General features: G+C 40.7%; 1 protein-coding gene across 1 annotated transcript in view; it reads left to right on the top strand.

The window, feature by feature from the left end:
• npr2 (natriuretic peptide receptor 2) overlaps positions 1-20791 on the top strand; it is a 144586-nt gene that overhangs the window by 15859 nt on the left and 107936 nt on the right. Inside the window, exon 5 of the mRNA XM_073064307.1 lies at positions 4447-4582. Coding sequence (XP_072920408.1) covers positions 4447-4582 — 136 coding nt within the window. The remainder of the gene's footprint in view (positions 1-4446; positions 4583-20791) is intronic.

Below are 20791 nucleotides of genomic sequence, written 5' to 3'. Positions count from 1 at the left end.
TGCCACTGCAAAGTGTTCTGTCATGTTCAAACGCACTGTGCATACAAAAACTTATCCTTTAACATTGTTGAAACCAATGCTATATATGTTAATGGCCAACGTTCATCTTGGGATTCACTGCTTTCTCTGCACGCATACACTCAGTGGTCACTTTATTAGGTACACCTGTACACCTGCTTGTTAATGCAAATTTCTAATTAGTCAATCATGTGGCTGCAGCTCAGTGCATAAAAGCATGCAGACATGGTCAAGAGGTTCAGTTGTTGTTTAGACCAAACATCTGAAATGGAAAGAAATGTGACCATGGAATGACTGCTGGTGTCAGGCAGTGTGGTTTGAGTATCTCAGAAACTGTTGATTTCAGGGGATTTTCACCCACAGCTTAGAGTTTATAGGAAATGGTGTGACAAACAAAAACATCCAGTGAGCAAAACATTCTGTGGACAAAAAGCCTTGTTAATGAGAGAGGTCAGAGGAGAATGGCCAGATTGGTTCAGACTGACTGGAAAGTTACATTAACTTGAATAATCACATTATAGATGAAGAGCATCTCTGAACACACATGTCGAACCTTGAAGTAGATGGGCTACAGCAGCAGAAGACAATTAACATACAGAAATACACTCAGTGACCGCTTTGTTAGGTACCCCTGTGCCTAATAAAGTTCTGACTATTAAATCACTTTAGTAATAAATGTTATACTGCTCATGTTATTCTCTCATATAGTGCTACCTCAGCTTTGGTAGAGATATATAGAAAGAGCTTTCATCAGTACAGCAAAGACTCATTCATAATCAGAACACAACACCATGGATGGAGAGATGACTAATGCGATAGGGACTGCTGTGACCTTGCTTAGAGAAAGTTATGAATTTCTCTGAATTTCAGCAGCATGAAAGGCAGAATTTAAAAAAAAACTTGGTGTTGGTCTGCTGCAATGCCCTGGCGAATATTTGTTGCTCAGGAAACCTCAATAAGTAACAGACCATTTGGCCATTACCACATTGCTGTTTGTGGGAGCGTGACCAGTTTTAGTTTGTTGCTATGTTGCCTGTCTTGCACTGGCAGTCATCTGCCACATCAGTGATGGTTTTTAAAATTTATACAAATGAGCATCTGCATTGATAAAGCACAAGAAGTGCTGGAGGAACTCAGAAGGTCAGAAAGCACCTATGGAGAGGAATAAACCATTAACGTTTCAGGCTGAGACCATTTACCATGACCTTGAAGAACTATGAATTGGGAGCAGGGTTAGACCAGAAGCTTACTCCAGCCTCTTTCACCATTTACAATGATCACAGCAGATCAGATTATAACATTCACTCTGCATTCTTGTCCACAAGTCCATCATTCCAAGTGCAGATCAACCTCTGTCTTAAAAAATTTCAATTTCTTCCATTGCTCTTTGAAGAAATGAGTTCCAATGACTAACAGCATTCTGGGAGAGTACAAAATGCCTTGTTTGTTTAAATCAGGGGTTCTTAACCTGGGGTCTGTGAACTTGGATGGGAAAAAAATTACATCTTTATTTTCACTAACCTCGAACTGCAGTTTAGCATTTCCTTCAATTATGAATTCAGGCAACAAACCAGAGTAGTTTCAGCAGTACCTGTGACTTCGTCAGCAACAAAAGTCACAGATATTTTCATTTAACATTGCAGTTGATACAAAATATCTCAAATAAAATGTAATTTAACTTGCCTATATTTTAAAAGCGTAGTCTTGTTACTTAATGTTATAATAAAAAAGCACATATAGTACTATATCACAATTTTAAAACTATTTTGATAACTGTATTTCAGTATGATTGGTTTCTTTTGTAATTGTGTATATTTTATTTTATATATTTAAAAATACATTATTTTGAGAAGGGGTGCATAGACTTCACCGGACTGCCAAAAGGGCCCATGGCATAGAAAAGGTTAAAAACCCCTGGTATAAATGGTGATGCTGTGGCGACCCACTTTCTGCGCAGGCGAACCGGCTCACAAATAGCCAGCGCCCTGGGAGAGACTTTGGTAATGCACCTCTGATGTCATTTCCGCCCAGAGAGGGTGGGCACTAGGGATTAAATGCCAATGCTGCGAAATTTGAATAAACTAGTCTCGAAATGACTTACCGACTGCATGTCACCTCTAGCTTTGTATGTAGTACATCGCTACAATGCTTTATTTTTAAACTCTGACCTCTAGGGGCAGTAGAGCAATGTAGCAGTTCACAATTGTTTTACAGCACCTGCAATCACCTTTTGAGGCTGGATTCCTGCTACTGTCTGTAAGAAGATTGTATAATCTCTCCATGACCATGTGGATTCCTTATGAGTGCTTTGGTTTCCTCCCACATTCCAAAGTGTGTAGTACTGTTAGGGGTAGTAAATTGTGGGCAGAAGCTGCCCCCAGCACAGTACTGATTTAATTCAAAGCAAATGTATGTTTCAATGCACGTGTGGTAAATAAAGCTTATCTTTATCTTTACTTCTGGATTCTCCCATAAGAGATATTAATCATTTAGCACCTTTTGAGCTATTCCAACACCAACCCCATTTTATTTTCCCACATTCCAATCAATTCCTTCTGGCTTCTACCACTCTCTGATGTGCCGGGGAAATTTACAGTGGCCAACGAGCCAACTTTTAAGTTGAGTGAGGCCATCAAAGGAGCAGGCGGAAGCACGCATGATCACAGGGAGAACATTCAAGCTCCACGTCGACAAGCAGTGATGCTTACAGCACTGGTAATACTAATGTTTTCACTGCCCTCTGAAAGGACCCAGCAAGTGGGACAAAGAATCAGACAGAAAAATTATTGTGGACATTTCTCATCCAGCAAAAAACTGCCTTTTCCTAAGGCTCCCTTCTGCTAAGTGTGATTGGGCTATTAAAACAAAAACCTCACACCATTTTAAATGTTTCTTTTCCCTAGGCAGTTCATCTCATTAACTGTTTTAGTTAGACACCCCCACCCCTTCTATCTATTGCCTCAGTCACTGTACTGTACTGTAACACCTTAAACCACGTTTCATAAATTTGTTTACATTGTAAATGTGCTGGTATTAATGTATTTGTGTACATGTTATTCCATATCTGTACTGCTAACTTTATTTTTATATAATTCAACAATTATACATAATAAAGAATGTTCCCTTTTTGATGCAATTCACACTAACACAGCACAGCAATTTCCTAATAAATGTATATGGTGAATAAAGTTAGTTCTTGAAGATAGTTGATTGCATCACATTACTGACTATGTAGGCTGCAGTGATTTAAGTGCAACCAAAGATGGACACGATGTCCATATCCTGTAAGTAAACGAAAAATAAACTGTAGGAGAATTAGCATTTAGGAAGAGTTTGCTGTATACCTGCAGTTGCATAGTTGATAATGATGCCACTATATGGCTCAGGTGGTTGAGAGTTCAGGTTCTAGCTAGCTTAATGAAATATAGAGAATGTGCTCCAATAAGCATCTTTCAGGTGAGACATTCATCTGAGGCTCTGAATGTAGAATATAAAAGATGCATATGTACATTTCTGAAGAACAAAATATTATTCCTAAAGAGAGGCATTATCTGTCTGTCACAACATAGCTTTATAGATATTTCTTATAGATAGTCAAATTTGTTGTTATTGTTTTTAAGGTTATGATGAGCAAATTTCCTGCTGCATTTCTTATACTGCTGTCATGATTAAACTTTTAAAGACCTTCATTAGCTATAAAGTGCTTTGGGTAGACTGACTGTTTGGAAAATTTTAGTGTGAAGTTTTTTGTATACTTTACTTATACTAAGGATGGGGCTGGGAATCCAGTGGGGGAGGATATGAGGTTCCCCTTTATTTTGTAGAATTGGAAATACCAAGTCTCTGGGCTTTTCACATATTATCTCCTTTGAAAATGGTACTGGACCTAAGGAAATATCCTATAGTTCCAAGCACAAATTATCTCCCCAATAGGCTAGAAACTGTAGAAACCACTATGCTTTAGCTATATAAGTATAAAGGTATACAGACGAGATTTTAGATCTAGCCATTATTCACGCAATCAATAGAGCAAGAACAGGCAAGCTACCTGGCCCCTTCAGGTAATGTAGCCAGCATATCCTTCTTGCTGGATAATTCCAGAGGTTCACTACCCTCTATGAGAAATTCCTATAGATGTCAACTTTCAATGACAATCTCCCAATTCGGTAACTACGTTCTCTGGTATCTCCTCATTCCAATCTTCCCATCGGTGGAAACATCTCAACACCTACTCTGCTATGCCCTCTTAGGTCTTCTATATTTCAATAAGATCACCCTTGTTCTTCAAAATTCTAAAGAATGCAGGTCAAATTTGTTTAGCCTTTCATGAATAGATCAAGTATAGTAAAGACAACCACCTCCCGACCCCAACCATCAGTCCAACTGAAGCTGTTGACTAAAATTGCATTTTCCATTTTTACTTTTCAGGTGAATTTTATTGCTGGTTGTTTTTATGACGGGGTTTTGCTATATGCTAGGGCTCTCAATCAGACACTAGCAGGAGGAGGGTCCAAAAAGGACGGAATGTTAATCACAAGGAAGATGCTGGACCAGCAGTTCCAAGGTACGTTAGAAGATCCATTACTGATGCTTCTGATTGATAATTTTTAGTTTGCTTCTTACTGCTGCCTATCAAGGTGCTGGTTCTTAAAATTCATATATCTAATCCAAAAAGGCATATCTTTAAAATACATTGCAGTTAATATATAACAAAATGTTTGGTAGCATTATAACTATGTGCTTAATATTGTTTTGTTTAAAAGCACAAAATGCTGGCAGAACTCAGCAGACCAGACAGCATCTACGGGAGGAGGTAGTGACAACGTTTCGGGCCGAAACCTTTCATCAGGAGTGAAGTAACATGGGATGGTCGAGGGGGGATAAGAAGTGGGGGGAGAGATGAAGTAGAGAGCTGGGAAATGATAGGCTGAAGGGAAATTGGATGGGGGAAGGTGGAGAATTATGGGAAATAAAAGAGAAAGAAAGGTAGGGCTGGGGGAGATTATAGTGAGGGGGGAAAAAGAGAGAGAAAGAGAACCAGACTAAAATTATAGATAGGGATGGGGTAAGGGGGGGGGGGGGGGTTGGTATCAACGGAGGTCTGTGAGTTGAATGTTCATGACGGCAGGTAGGAGGCTACCTAGGCGGGAGATAAGGTATTGCTCCATCAACCTGCGTGTGGCCTCATCTTGACGGTAGAGGAGGCCATGGACAGACATATCGGAGTGAGAGTGGTCTGTTGAATTGAAGTGTGTGGCCACAGGGAGATCCCGCCACTGCTGGAGGACAGCAGTCCTCCGAAACAGCAGATTGTTTTGTTTATTCGTTTTCTGGCATCTGGGCATCACTAATGAGGACAGCATTTAATTGCCATCCCTAAATACTCTCTAAGATAGTGGTGAACTGCTATCTCGAACTGCTGAGCTCTTTCTTGAAAAGATGCTCCCAAAATTACAGGGTTTTTACTTGAATATGGACCCAGTGACAATGAACGACCAGCAATGTATCTGTATGTTAGAATGTTGTCTTGGAGACAGATCTGCCTGGAAACATAACTTTGCACATCCTGCCTTGGTGTAGCAAGCAGAGTAAAATGGATTTTTAAAGGCCTCTGAATTCAAATTGACTGCTGTCAAGTTTCAAATGGATCAGGCCCACTCTAGTAAAAAAAAACAAAATGCAGTTTCCTACATTGCCTATTGGTAAATTTGCAGTGTCATCTTACTAAGGTCATTATATCGTTCTTGAGTGCCAAAATTGAAGCAACTTGCCAGATGGAATCTGCCCAAAACTGTACAGCTGAAGTATAATTTTCATGCCTCTGTGTTCCAGCCTCATTGAGATTAATGGTTACATTCTATTTTCTTTTAGTTTTTCATATCTATGTGCAGTCTTTAATGATTTATACAAATGGATAAAAATCCATTTATTCCTGAGTTAGTTTTAATTCATTCCAAGTTACTGAGTCTTTTTCTTCAATCCAAAGTGAATCATTTAGTACTTCCTTACATCAGTATCATCTTCCACAGTTATACATTACTGGAAGTAGGTTCCAATAAAGACTCAGCAATTTTGAGTGTCTCCTGATACTTGTTTCAATTGACATCAATGTCTATTGACTATGTAATTTTTTTTATCTTCTGACCTCCATCTACATAACTATTGGTCCTAACTTAATGTCACCTGTAAACGTGGCTATAGTACTCCACTCTTTCATCCAAGTCATTGCTTTTTATCGTGGAAAACAAAAACCCCAATACAATACTGTGCCAAATTTGCTAGTAGTACTCTAATTTCTACTTCTCAACCAATTGACAATCGATGGCCCACAGTCACCTCCAAATCTATCTACTCTTATTTATAGTTATAATCTTGTGTGTTAAGCCTTGCTAAATACTTTCCAAAGACTACATCGAAAAACATATGTTTATACATTCCAAATAACATTCTAATGATAATCTCAAAAAAAAAATCCCACAAGCCAAACTATATTTCCTTCTGGAAATTCACATTGATTTGCTTTGAGAGATCTGCTTGTAATTGTTAAAATATTCACCAACTTTCCAGTTCTAGATTGAGAGAGCTTAGAAACTCTTAACTTATGCTATTGCACTTATTATTTATGATTCTTTTAATCAAGGAGTCCATTTAATTTGTTGAGATCAATAATTGCCCGTTACCAGTATATGTATATACAGTATATAAAATTCTGAGGGTGCTCATGGCGGCTTAGCAGTTAGTGTGGCGCAATTACAGCACCAAAGTTAGGAGTTCAATTCTGCCACCACCTTTATGGTGTTTGTATATCCTCCCCGTATACGCTTGGGTTTCTGGGTACTCCAGTTTCCAACCACGTTCCAAAGGTGTACTTGTTAGAAGGTTAGCTGGTGATTGGAAAATGTCCTGTGATTAGGTTAGAGTTAAATATGTGCTGTCTGGGCATTTCAGCTTGCTAGGCCGGAAGGGCCTGTTCCATGATGTGTCACTAAATAAATAAATAACTAAATAAATAAAATTTCCATTTTTTTTCCCCTCTTAACACTTCTGGAGCTTTCATATGCTGTTGGTAGCTTGTCTCAACTCTTGGTTGTGGAAAAATATACAGAGGGTTTATTTAGTGAGTTTGACATTTGCATGTCATCCATTATCGTCGCATCATTACTAAAGCAGCTTTTCATAAATACCAATTCCCGTTTTGGCATCTCCCCTACAGCTTCTAAGGCCATGCCTTTAAATACGGTACCTTATTTTTGTTTTCCACGATTAGTGTCAAGTTTCTCCTCAAGATGTCTTTTTTTGTCTTACCCTACCATTGTGTAACTTGTACATCGATTTCATCCGTCGTTATACTCTTATGATTTTATCACTGCAACCCCCCCCCATGCCACGCTTCATAACAATTTTACAGTTCATGTCATTTTACAACAATGACTGCTCTTCAAAAATGTGTTTGAAATGTATTGTGTGTGGCATACTTACTGACATTGAAAGGTGCTATAAAAGTAGTATGACATATACAGTTCCATTCTCAAGTTTATTTCAGATTTGGTATTTACTTCCATTAACTAATTTTGCCACTGTAAAAGGATTTCTTTCTTTTGTCATTCTTCATCTCTGTCTTTCATTAAAATCATGGCATTCGATCTCTCTGGATCTAAAACCCCGAGCATTATTTTGGATTTCTGATTATTTTTGTAATTCTCTCAGCGTTCACAGGCCTACTTTACTCCCATTATTATCAATTTCTGTAGCTATTATAGTCCTTCAGCAATTCACACTCCAGCTCTCAAGTTACCCACCTTTTCCCTGCCTTTCTCTTGACTTATATGCCTCCTCTCTTCAGCTTTTATACTCTGTATTTTCATTCGACTGATCACCATTTCTCACACATGCAAAATGTTGGAGGAACTCAGTAGGCCAGGCAGCATCTATGGAAAAAATTACGCTCGACTTTTTGGGCTGAACCCTTCAGCAGGACTGGAGAGAAAAAGGCTGAGAAGTAGTTTTAAAAGGAGGGGGAAGGGAGAGAGAAACACCAGGTGACAGGTGAAACCTGGAGGGGGAGGAATGAAGTAAAGAGCTGGGAAGTTGATTGGTGAAATAGACAGGAGGCCACGGGAAAAAGAAAAGGGGGAGGACAAGGGAAAGGGAAATGGTGAAGGGAGGTGGGGGGGGGGGGTATTACAGGAAATTTGAGAAATCGGTGTTCATGCCATCAGGCTGGAGGCTACCCAAATGGAATATAATGTGTTGTTCCTCCAACCTAAGTGTGGCCTCATCACGACAGTTAAGGAAGTCATGGATGGACATATCGGAATGGGAAAGGGACGTGGAATTAAAATGAGTGGCCACTGGGAGATCCTGCTTTTTCTAGTGGGCAGAGTATACCTGCTCAGCGAAGCGGTCTCACCAATATAAAGGAGGCCACAGTGGGAGCACTGAACGCTGTAGATGACCCCCAACAGACTCACGGATGAAGTGTCGCCTCATCTGTAAGGACTGTTTAGGGCCCTGAATGGTAGTGAGGGAGGAAGTTTAGGGGGCAGGTGTAGCACTTGATACGCTTGCAAGGATAAGTGCCAGGAGGATGATCAGTGGGGAGGGATGAATGGACAAGGGAGTCATGTAGGGAGTGATCCATGCAGAAAGCAGAATGTGGGGGGGGGGGGGAATTGGGGAAGATGTGCTTGGTGCTGTGGTCCCATAGGAGATGGCGGAAGTTTCGGAGAATTATGTGCTGGAAGTAGAGGCTGGTGGGGTGGTAGGTAAGGACAAGCGGAACCCTATCCTTGGTAGGGTGGTGGAATTGATGGGATAAGAGCAGACATATGTGAAATGGAAGAGATGCAGTTGAGGGCAGTGTTGATGGTGAAGGAAGGGAAGCCCCTTTCTTTGAAAAAGGAGGACATCTCCTTCGTTCTGTAATGAAAAGCCTCATCCTAAGAGCAGATGAGGTGGACATGGAGGAATTGAGAGAAGGGGATGATGTTTTTACAAGTAACAGGGTGGGAAGAGGTACAGTCGGCCCTCCTTATCTACGAGGGTTTGGTTCCAAGACCCCCTGCGGATACCAAAAAACACGGATGCCCAAGTCCCTTATTCAACCTGCCTCAGTCAGTGGTCTTTAGGACCCAGCAGAACCTCGGACTGTATTTAACCTGTCTCAGTGCGGTGGACATTAGGACTCGGTGGTGTAGCTCTGAATCCGCAGTGTTTCTGTTCACGAAAATAATCACGATCACAATTGAAATTAAGGTGGAAGGAATAAAGTGATCAGAAAGAGGTGAAACGCCATCGGTCATTGGAAAAGCATTAGGCTACAGTCGGTCAACGATCGGAACAATTTTAATGGAGCATGTGAAAGACCCTGCCCCGATGAAAGCTACAATTATTACTAAGCAACGCAGTGGTTTAATTATTGAAATACGTATGTTTCTTAAGTGTTGTATACATAGAAAGGTAAAATATGTACTATATACTAAGAAAAACGTTTGACTAACTGACGCTAAATAGTACCAGATGTACCTGTTCCGACTTCAAATCTGACTTAAAGATGCACTCAGGAATGGAACTCATTCATAACCCGGGGATTACTTGTACTTTTAAGTCATTTCTAGATTACTTATAATACCTAATACAATGTAAATGCTATGTAAATAGTTGTTATACTGTATTGTTTAGGGAATAGCGACAAGAAAAAATAGTCTGTACATGCTCAAACAATGAGTGGTGGAGAGAGAACTTCCGGGTTTTCCTGGTCCGCGGTTGGTTGAATCCGTGCATGCGGAACCCGCAGATAAGGAGGGCCGACTGTATAGTCCAGGTAGCTGTGAGAGTCCATGGGTTTATAATAGACATCAGTGGATATGCTGTCTCCAGAGATAGTGAGATCGGGAAAGGGGAGGGAGGTGTTGGAAGTAGACCAGGTAAATTTGAGGGCAGGGTAGAAGTTGGAGGTGAAGTGGATGAAGTCGATGAGTTCAGCATGGGTGCAGGAAGCAGCACCAATGCAGACATGGATGTAATGTAGGAAAAGTGTGTGGCGGTCACCAGTGTAGGCTTGGAACATAGAGTAGACTGTTCCACATAGTTGACAGGCAGGCAGGCAGGCATAGCTGGACCCATGCCCATGGCTACCCTTTTGTCTGAAGGAGTGGGAGGAGCCAATGGAGAACTTATTTTGAGTGAGGACAAGTTCTGCAAGGTGGGGTACAGTGGTGGTGGAGGGAAACTAGTTAGGTCTGGTGTCCAGTAAAAATGGAGAGCTTTGAGGCGTTCCTTGTGGGGGATGGAGATTGCTACTGAAAATGGATTTTAATTACTATGATGGTGGTGATCTTCATTATTAGCGGTTAGTCTAGCAGTTGTTTGTAATATTTTCCAGTTACTTCCCCCTCTTTTCTCATGCGTCCAATGCCAGTGAATGAAAAGCAGTGATCCCACGGTTACTTTTAATTTCTTGTTCAATGTAGATATCCAAGAATCTATGCTTGGCCGTCTTCTTCCTCCTGCACTTTTGGAGACATCAATAAACATTTTTATTATTCTTTAAGACATCAATCGGATGGAAAATATCTTGCTTCACCCCTCGACTTAAGTCTTCCCTTTGTTAAACTGGAGAGAGTAGATTCTTTTACTCGCAATTTAATTTTGTCCTTCTTGTTTGACACCGTGCTAAATGTGTCCAACGATCTCCAGATAACCATTGGAAAATGCATATTGGTTTCATTTACAGTCTGTTCCCTTACTTGTATTCCATTTTCATCAATTTTTTAGCATTTAGATACAACATGGAATTGGCCCTATCGGCCCTTCAAGCTGCACTGCCCAGAAGTTCCCCAACTTATCGCTAGCCTAATCACGGGACAATTTACCATGACCAGTTAACATACTAACCAGTACATCTTTGGACTGTGGGAGAAAACCAGAGCATCCGGAGGAAACCCACACAATCATGGGAAGAACATACAAGCTTCCTTATAGCCTATGGTGGGAATCTTAACTAAGATGTTGCAAGAGATTTGTAGTTCGGGTTGAGGATACTGTTGTTGAGTGGCTCGCCAATCTGGCTTATTAGCTTGCAGATGTTTCATTATTCAGCTAGGCAACATCATCAGTGCAACTTGGAATGACATGTTGGTGATCTACATTGTTCATCTTTTTATGTGTCCTGTGATTTTTATGCAATCAATGATGACAACGTTAATCCTACATAACGATCAACTAACACAGCCCGGACAACAATGATCACCTAATCAGATTTTAACAAACCAGTCACGGATTACATAATCAGTAACGAATAGAAATGGCACATATACCCACACACACACACACACACACACACACACACACACACACACACACACACACACACACACACACACACACACACACACACACACACACACACACACACACACACACACACACACACACACACACACACAAACGGACCAATCACAGGACACATAAAAGACGAACAATGTAGATCACCAACATTTCATTCGAAGTTGCACTGACGATGTTGCCCAGCTGAGTAATGAAACATCTGCAAGCTAACAAGTCAGTTCGGCAAGCTACACAACAACAATGTATTACTGTAATTTCCAGGCTACTGCTATAGAAAAAAATCTGCTATTGACCTTTTTACAAACCATTTATGGTTTGTCAAAATTGTTGGTAGAGCCAATAGTTATTGGCCTTTCATAATCATTGAGCTGCCAACTTGGAGCATCACTGTTTTTGTGGTGAAGATACCCACAAGCCACTGACATGTAAACTTTAAGTACTAAATTTAGGTGATTGTCTTGTCTAGATCAGTGCTGAGCACTGTGAATACTTGCACTCACCCAGACAAGTAAAAATTATCCCATCACAGTCTGCCTCAAGCATGGAAAAAGGCTGAACCATTAGGATCTGAGTCACTTTCTGCAGAATGCTGAGGCTCCAATTTGCCCTTGAAGCTGGAACATTTGCAGTATATGAATGGTCCAGGTAAGTTTCTGATCGCTAGAGATCTTTAAATGTTGATGTTGAGGAAAAATGGTGAAATGGTTGATGTTTAGAGAAGGTTGTTATGGAGATAGTCATCAGTTGTTAGTTGCCATTCTTAAATGCTGTTTAGGCCATAATGCAATTAGATACAAACTGTTCAATTTCTCACAACTTTGTGTAATCTTCTCCAAACTTTCTTCTTGCTCCCTGAGCTTATGCCAAAAGGGTGGTCACTGCTAATGCCATTTAACATGTTGAGGACTAGGATGCTATAACGAGGAAATCACAGGGCTAAGAACACACCTCTTCAAGTAATAATCCTTTTCCTTTGTGTGAGTTTTGACTCTGAACTGTGAGTTTTCTTCTTCCTTCCCAGTGTCTTTCAATTACCAGGGTCATTCATACCTCTTTCAGGAAAGTGTCACCAGCATGTAAAGGACAGTCAATCTCTCATCACATCCCAAATCCAGCTCTTTCATTGACATTTGACAAAAGGCTGGAGTGGGCCTGGTGCAGAATTAATTAACCATTATTGGTAATTGAGGATTGTTGCCACATGGCCAAGTGGTTAAGGCTTTGGGCGGGCGATCTGAAGGTCGTTAGTTTGAGCCTCAGCCGAGGCAGTGTGTGTGTCCTTAAGCAAGGCACTTAACCACACACTGCTCCTGCATGTTCATAGCCCAGTGGTGGCGGTTGGTGCAGTATGGACAAGAGACTGTAGAAGCTAGAATCTGGATCAACAAACCACAGGACCACAAAGCATAGGAGCAAAATTAGACCATTCAGCCCATCATGTCTGCTCCACCATCCCATCATGGCTGATCCTAGCTCCCACAAACCCCATCCACCAGCCTTCCCACCATATCCTTTGATGCCCTGACCGATCACTTAACAATCAACTTCCACCTTTAATATACACATGGACTTGGCAGCCACTGCAGTCTGTGGCAGGGCAATCCACAGATTTACTACACTCTGGCTAAAAAAATTCCCCTTTACCTCTGTTCTAAAGGGTTGTCCCTCAATCTTGAGGTGTGACCTCTAGTTCTGGATACCCCCACCATAGGAAGCAACCTTTCCACATCCTTTCTATCTAGTCCCTTCAACATTTGGTAGGTTTCCATAAGATTCCCTCTGCATTCTTCTAAATTCCAGCAAGTACAGGCCCAAAGCTGCCAAACACTCCTCATGTTAACTCCTTAATTCCCAGAAACATCCTTGTCAACCTCCTCTGGGCTCTCTCCAATGTCAACACATCCTTTCTGAGATATGGGGCCCAAAACTGTTGACAACACTCTAAGTGTGGCCTGACTAGCATCTTATAGAGGCTCAGCATTATCTCCTTACTTTTATTTTCTATTTCCCCGTGAACTAAATGCCAACATTGCATTTGCTTTCTTTACAATAGACTCAACTTGTAAATTAACCTTCTGGGAGTCTTGCACGAGGACTCCCAAGTGCCTCTGCACCTCTGATGTTTGTACCTTCTCCCCATTTAGATAATAGCCCACACAGTACACTGGAACAGGAGCTCCGAACCTTTATCATGCTACGGAACCCAACTATTAACCGATGGTCTGTGGACTCCAGCTTGGGAACTCCTGTACTAGAAGAACTCCATGGGTTGAGCAGTATCCGAGTAGAGACAGAGCAGGAATTATTGATATCTTGACTCAAAACCCTGCATTAGGATTGGGGGTTGGTAGGGAGATGGTTTGCATGAAGAGGAGAGGGGTGGTACCATCAGGTGATTGGTGGGCCAAGGTAGGTTGAAAGAACATGGGCAGCTGGCTCATAGAGAAGGTGAAGAGGTTCACTGGCCATCACCCTCAGTTCTGATGTAAGTTTTTGACACAAAACATTAGCGATTTCCCCTCCTATTATCACTTGACTGCTAACTTCCTCCAACATTTTGTGAGTTGCTCAAGATTGCAAGTATCTGCAGAATCCCTTATATCCTCCAGTAAACGACTTGACAGTAATTTGAATAAATCCTTCCTTAGTTAATTAGTTAATTATTCAGCTGGTAATTAACTATACACAGCTGTGGCATGTTCTGATTTTTCCTCTCAACAAACTCCAACTTGTGCAGAGTCCACTCATTGAATACTATTAACACATAATAGCCTTTAATAAAATTGAAGGACTGCAAAAAAATTGGTCAAGGGATGGAAGCAATTTTTTTTGCCCAAGAGAGTAAATGCTGCTGTTCCTCGTACTCAACAAGAAGGTTCTGGTTATTGCTGATGTAAACAATGTGTGCCTGGGCTATAATTTCAGTCTGCAAATGACCTAAAGCTCTGAAGTGTGACAAAAGGTGATAAGGAAAGTAACTAATTTTCGGAGAACTTGGAAATGGAATTGGTTTATTGTTGTCACAAACATTCAGTGGCCACTGTATTAGGTACACCTGTACACTTGCTTGTTAATGCAAGTATCTGATTGGCCAATCATATGGCTGCAACTCAATGCATAAAAATATGCAGACATGGCCAAGCAGTTCAATTGTTGTTCAGACCAAGTGTCAAAATGGGTAAAGAAATGTGATCTAGGTGACTTTGTGGAATAATTTTTGGTGTCAGAGAGGTTAGTTTGAGTATCTCAGAAACTGCTTATCTCCTGTGATTTTTCATGCACAGCAGTCTCTAGAGTTTGCAGAGAATGATGCTAAAACAAAAAAAGTCTAGTGAGTGGTAGTTCTGAGAATGAAAGTGCCTTGTAATGAGAAAAGTCGGGGTAAATGGCCAGATTCGCTCAAAGTAAGTCAATAAGATTTAGGAGTAGAATAGGCCACTTAGCCCCTTGAGTTTGCTCTGCCATTTCATCATGGTGGATTCATTTTTGCATTCAGCTCCAATCTCCTGCCTTCTCCCTGTATCCCTTTCTGCCCTGACCAATCAATAATCTATCAACCTTTGCCCTAAAAATATGTAAAGGCTTGGCCTCCTGTAGCAATGAATTCCACAGATTCACCACTCTCTGTCTAAAGAATTTCTTCCTCATCTCGGTTCTAAAAGGATATTCCTCTATTCTGATGCTGTGTCCTCTGGTACTAGGCTCTCCAACCATAGGAAACATCCATTCTATTAGTGCCTCTCAACATTTGATAAGTTTCAATTAGGTCACCCCCATTCTTCTGAATTCCAGTGAATATAGTCCCAAAGCTATCAAATGCTCTTCTTAAGACAAGCCGTTCAATCCTGGAATCTTTTGTGAACCTCTTTTAAACCCTCTCCAGTGTTGGGACATCCATAAGAGGCCTAAAGCTGCTGATAATATTCTGTGAGGCATCACCAGTGCTTTATATAGCCTCAACATTAGCTCCTTGCTTTTATATTCTAGTCCTCTTGAAATGAATACTAACATTGCCTTTGCCCTCCTTACCTCTGACTCAACCTGCCCATTCTCCTAATCTGCCCAAGTCTTTCTGTAACCTCTCTACTTCCTCAAAGCTACCTGCCCCTCCACCTAGCTTCGTATCATCTGCAAACTTTGCAACAAAGCCATCAATTCCATCATCCAAGTCATTGACATATAATGTAAAAAGAATCAGTCCTAACACAGATCCCTGTGGAGCACCACTCATTCAAGCTGACAGAAAGGCGACAGTACCTCAAATAAAAATGTGTTACAACGTTGGTGCATAGAAGAGTATCTCAGAATGCAGTACACCTCAATCCTTGCAGTGGATGGGCTACAGCAGCAGAAGACCATGAACCCCACGAAGTGGCCATTTTATTAGCCTCAAGAGGTACCTAATACTGAGTGTATTTTGATACGGTGAAAAACTCAGCTTTGCAGACCATCCATGTAGGTTATTTCAATACATTAGTACATTGAGGTATTACAAAGGAAAATCAATAACAGCATACAGAATATAGTGTTACAATTAAACAGAAAGTGTAGATGTAGAATACAAGGTTCAAGAGCCTTGATGGGTGTTTTGGGTTCCCTTTGCCCAATTTTGTTGATAGTTGGTATATCTTTGGATACTCATTGCCTCTTGGAAATTTTCACAGACTCCATTCCTCCACTTCAGCTTATAATCTCTCTTGAGAATGACCAATGTATCAGTATTGCATACATTCTAGTTTTTTTTATATAGTTCAGTTTTCAAAACAAAAATGATGTTCCAATTAACAGCAAGTAGGAGGACAGCAGGAAGCATTATATTACACTCAGTACTGTTGATTCAAGCAGTTGTCTCTGTTGTCTTTCAAGCAAGGTTGCTGCACTCTATAAAGTGGCCATAATTTATTTTAAAGAAAAGGATGGAAGGTCAGTCTGAGAGCCACTAACATTTCTCTTTTAACTGGTCAATAATTATCTTGAAGAAGGATATGGTTGCAGCTTATAAAAGTTAATGTTGTGTAATCAGCAGTATTTATCTTGCTGTATTTCTTAATGGTATTAAATAATCCATCTTAAAACTAAACTCCATAAATATTTAAAATTGTTAGGTAACCGGAAATCTAGAGTTGAAAATAATGTGCCTTATATCTGTATTTAACCCCCAAAGCACTCATCACACTTGTGGCAGCTGCAGTCATTTCCTGTTTACTTTGCAGAGAAATAGTTTATTATTTTCTTTTCTAACTCTGTAATCTTCAAAACAACTGATTTATTTCTTGCAACATCTATAAAGAGTATAATTATGTGAGAAATAGGAGCTAGCAAATCTACATTGCATTGGCAGTTGAGTCACTGTTTGGCTAAGGATCAGAAAAGCTGCTCTCAGGAGTGTCTGAAGGCTAAATTAGACATGTTAGGAGAAAACAGTGGAAATGGGGAGATTGTTCATTAAGTTGAAAAATATCCTACAACATCCTCAGAGGGGAGCACTGTTTTAAAACTCAAAATCATAGCTGCTGGAAATTTTAAATAAAAAGCAAAATAGTAGAAATACTCAGTGGGCCAGGAAGCATCTGTTGAAAGAGAGGCGGTGGTATGTTTTAGGCTGAAGACCGTTCATCAGAACAGGAAAGTGAGAAACCCTCTTGGCTTTAAAACAAGGCAGAATATTTCTTGGAGGCATCTGCAGACCTGAGCTTTGGATAACCTTACACGAAAATAGGCTGCACTGTCCACAGTAAGGCAAACAAAATTCAAGATGCAAGATTGTTGATGGTCACTCTTCAGTGCATGTGTTTAAGTGAATAGTTTCAAGCATCTGGGTGTTAACACCTCTGAAGATCTATCCTGGGCCTAACATATTGATGCAATTACAAAGAAGGCATGACAGTGGCTATATTTCATTAGGAGCTGATTCTGATTCTGATAAAGGAGAATTAAATAATTATTACTCCAGTTCTGATGCAGCATAAAAAGAACACAATAAATTTAAATACATAAGATTAGCTTACATAAATCAATGATTTAAAAACAAACAAACAGCAGTTGAGGCAGCATTTGAGGAAATGGGTAATATTTTTATTGGGATCAGGCAACAGTTAGAAATCAAACTTGTTTTAAGTTTGTAGGGGTTGGAGATGTGGTGGAACTAACAAAGGGAATGCTTGTGATATTGTGATGATCAGGAGAGATTGAATAATTCGTGCAGTTGCGGTGCCAGATGAGCGAGGATGGTGAAGGATTGATTGTTAATTACAGCTGATATGTATAACCATATAACCATACAAAGGAGAACTCGATGGAAGATCTGAGAACAGAGGAAAGGGGTGAGGGGAGAGAATGTTGAATATGGATACTAAATTCTGCCGATGCTTGAAATTAAAATAAGAAGAGTTGATGGATCCACTCAGCAGGTTGAGTAGCATGTGGCGTGAGAGGAAAAATGGAGTTAACATTATTGGTTGCTGACCTTCTGGTAAAACTAGAATGCCTGGTTATCTGAAATTGTTGAATCCATTATTCCCTCCCAAGAGCTGTCTTGTGCCTTGGTTGAAGATGTAATGCTATTCATTGAGCATAGGTACCATGTTAGATGTAGGATTATGAAGGAGAATTAAAGTGAAAAGCATCTAGAAAGTTAAGGTCACACATACAGAGAGCTGCTCTGGAATGGGGTCAACCAAGCTGCCTTTGATTTTTTCTGATGTAGAGGAGGCAACGTTGTGAGCATTAAATGCAATACATTAGATTCAAAATAGTACAACCAAATTACTCCTGCACCTGGAAGGAGTGCTTGGCTGGCTGAATGGTAGACCAGGAACAGATAAAAGGGTGAGTATTGCATTTGAAAGTGCCATGAGAGAGGGAATACATGTTGATGGAGATAGAAACATGACTCATTGAACTGGAGAGCGACCACCAGTCCTTTCAAAAACCTAGTAGGGATGATTTGTACAGAGGTTTTTTTATTAAATAGGAAGAGGTATTTAGTGGAACCTAGCTATATGTAAGAACATTGATGTAAGATGTATATTTATAGAAATGGAAGAGTTAAATAAGTTTTCAGTTAAAAGCATTAGTTTATCTAAATTTCTTTCAAGGCCTGTCTGCATTTGTGACATCTAATATGATGAGTTTTTCAAATTGATTACACAGGACAGGTGCAGTTGAATCATTCGTGAATATTTTATTGCTGATAATGACAAAAGTATTTCAAAAGTTCAGATTAACTTTATTGTCTAAGTACATATATGTTACTATATACAAGCTTGAGATTTCTTATGGCCATACTCAGTAAGTGCAAGAAACACAACAGAATCAGTGAAAGACTACATCCAACAGGACTGACAAACAACCAATGTGCAAAAAGCAACAAACTGTGCAAATACAAAAAAGGAAAAAAAGAAATAATCATAATAAATACATTTTGAGAAAATGGGATGAAGATCCTTGAAAATGAGTCCATAAGTTATGGGAACAGTTCAGTGATGGGTCTACTTAAGTTACCCCCAATGGTTCAAGAGCCTGATGGTTAAGGGGTAATAACTGTCCCTAAACCTGCTGGTGTGGGTCCTGAGGCTCTGGTAGCACCTTCCTAATGGCAGCGTCAAGAACAGTGCAAGGCCTATGTGATGGGAATCCTTGATGATGGATGCTGCTTTCCTGCAAGAGCACTCTGTGTAGATCTGCTCAATGGTGGGAAGGGCTTTTCCATGATGGACTGGCCACATCCATTAATTTTTGTAGGATTTTCCATTCACGGGCATTGGTATTTCCACACCAGACTGTGATGCAGCCAGAATATATACTCTCCACTACACATCTATGGAAGTTTCTCAAAGTTCTAGATGTCATGGCGAATCTTTGCAAACTCTTAAGGAGGTCGAGGCACTGCTGTGCTTTCTTTGTAATGGCCTAGGGCAGATCCTCAGAAACAATAATGCTAAGTAATTTAAAGTTGCTGACCCTCTCCACCTCTGATCCCCTGATGAGGACTGGGTCATGGACCTCTAGTTTCCTCCTCCTGAAATCAATAATCAGCTCTTTGCCTTACTAGCGTTGACTGAGAGAATGCTATTGTGACACCACTTTGCCAGATTTTCAATCTCTCTCCTATATGCAGGTTCGTCACCACCTTTCATTTGCCCAATGACAGTGGTGTTGTCAGCAGATTTAAATATGGCAATGGAGTTGTGCTTAGCCACACAGTCATAAGTATACAGCTACTAGGGCAGGGAGCTAAGCTCACAGCCTTGTGGTACTGACAGCCTAATAGAGCTCTTGCTGCCAATCCAAAAAATGACTGGTCTCTGCAAGTGAGGTATTGAGGCCAAGGTCTTGAAGCTTATTGATTAGATTTGAGGGGATGATGGTATTAAATGTTGAGCTGTAGTTGATAAAGAGGATCCTGATATATGCATCATTGCTGTCCAGATGTCCCAGGGTTAAGTGAAGAACCAATGAAATGACATCTGCTATGGATCTATTGTGCAGGTGGGCAAACCGTGTGGAGCCAAGTCATTTCTCAGTTAGGAATTGGTATGTTTCATCGCCAACACTCAAGGCACTTCAGTCAGTGTAAGTGCTACTGGATGATAGCCATTAAGGCAGATTATCACATTCATCTTGGGCATCAGTATAGTTGAAGCCTGCTTGAAACAGGTGAATACCGCAGACTGATGAAGTGAGAGGTTAAAGGTATTGGTGAAAACTCCAATCAGTTGATCAGCATAGGTCTTTAGTACTCGGCAAGGTACCTCATCTAGGCCAGAAGCTTTCCATGGGTTCACACTGCTGAGCGATGCTCTCTCGTTGGCCTCAGAGACTGAGAGCACAGGGTGATTGGGAGCTGTGGGAGTTTGTGATGGTCAAAGTGAACACAAGGCATTGAGCTTACCTGGGAGCAAAGCCTTTTTGTCATCTATGTCATTTGGTTTCATGTTGTAAGAGGTGATGGTATTCGAGCCCTGCCACAGCTAATGAGCATGCTTCAGTGATTAAAGTTTGGTCCAGAGTTGCCACTTCACATGTTGCCAGACCTGATGGCACTGATCTGGCTCTTAGCAGTTTGTGGATCTCATGGTTCATCCAGGGCTTCGCGTTTGGGAAGATGCTGACCGATTTTGTGGGGACACACCCATCTACAACTGCTTTTTATAAAATCTGTGACAACCCTGTTTTTTTTTCATTCAAGTTCTCTGAGTCCTTGAACATATTGCAGTCCACCAACTTGAAGCAGTCTCTCCTCTTCTGCCACCCGAGACCACATCTTTGTTGTCCTTATCTGTGGAGCCTTTCTCTTGAGCCTGTACCTGTGTGCAGCTCGGAGGAGGACAACTGAGTGATCAGATTTCCCACAAAGCGGTTTCGGCATGGAATTGTGGGTATTCCTTATCATAGTATAGCAGTGGCCGAGTCTGTTGGGACT

Source organism: Hemitrygon akajei, chromosome 13 (genome assembly GCF_048418815.1).
Source record: "Hemitrygon akajei chromosome 13, sHemAka1.3, whole genome shotgun sequence".
NCBI classification, from domain to species: domain Eukaryota; kingdom Metazoa; phylum Chordata; class Chondrichthyes; order Myliobatiformes; family Dasyatidae; genus Hemitrygon; species Hemitrygon akajei.
Note: the sequence above shows the minus strand (reverse complement) of the source record. Positions and strands in the feature narration are given on the sequence as shown.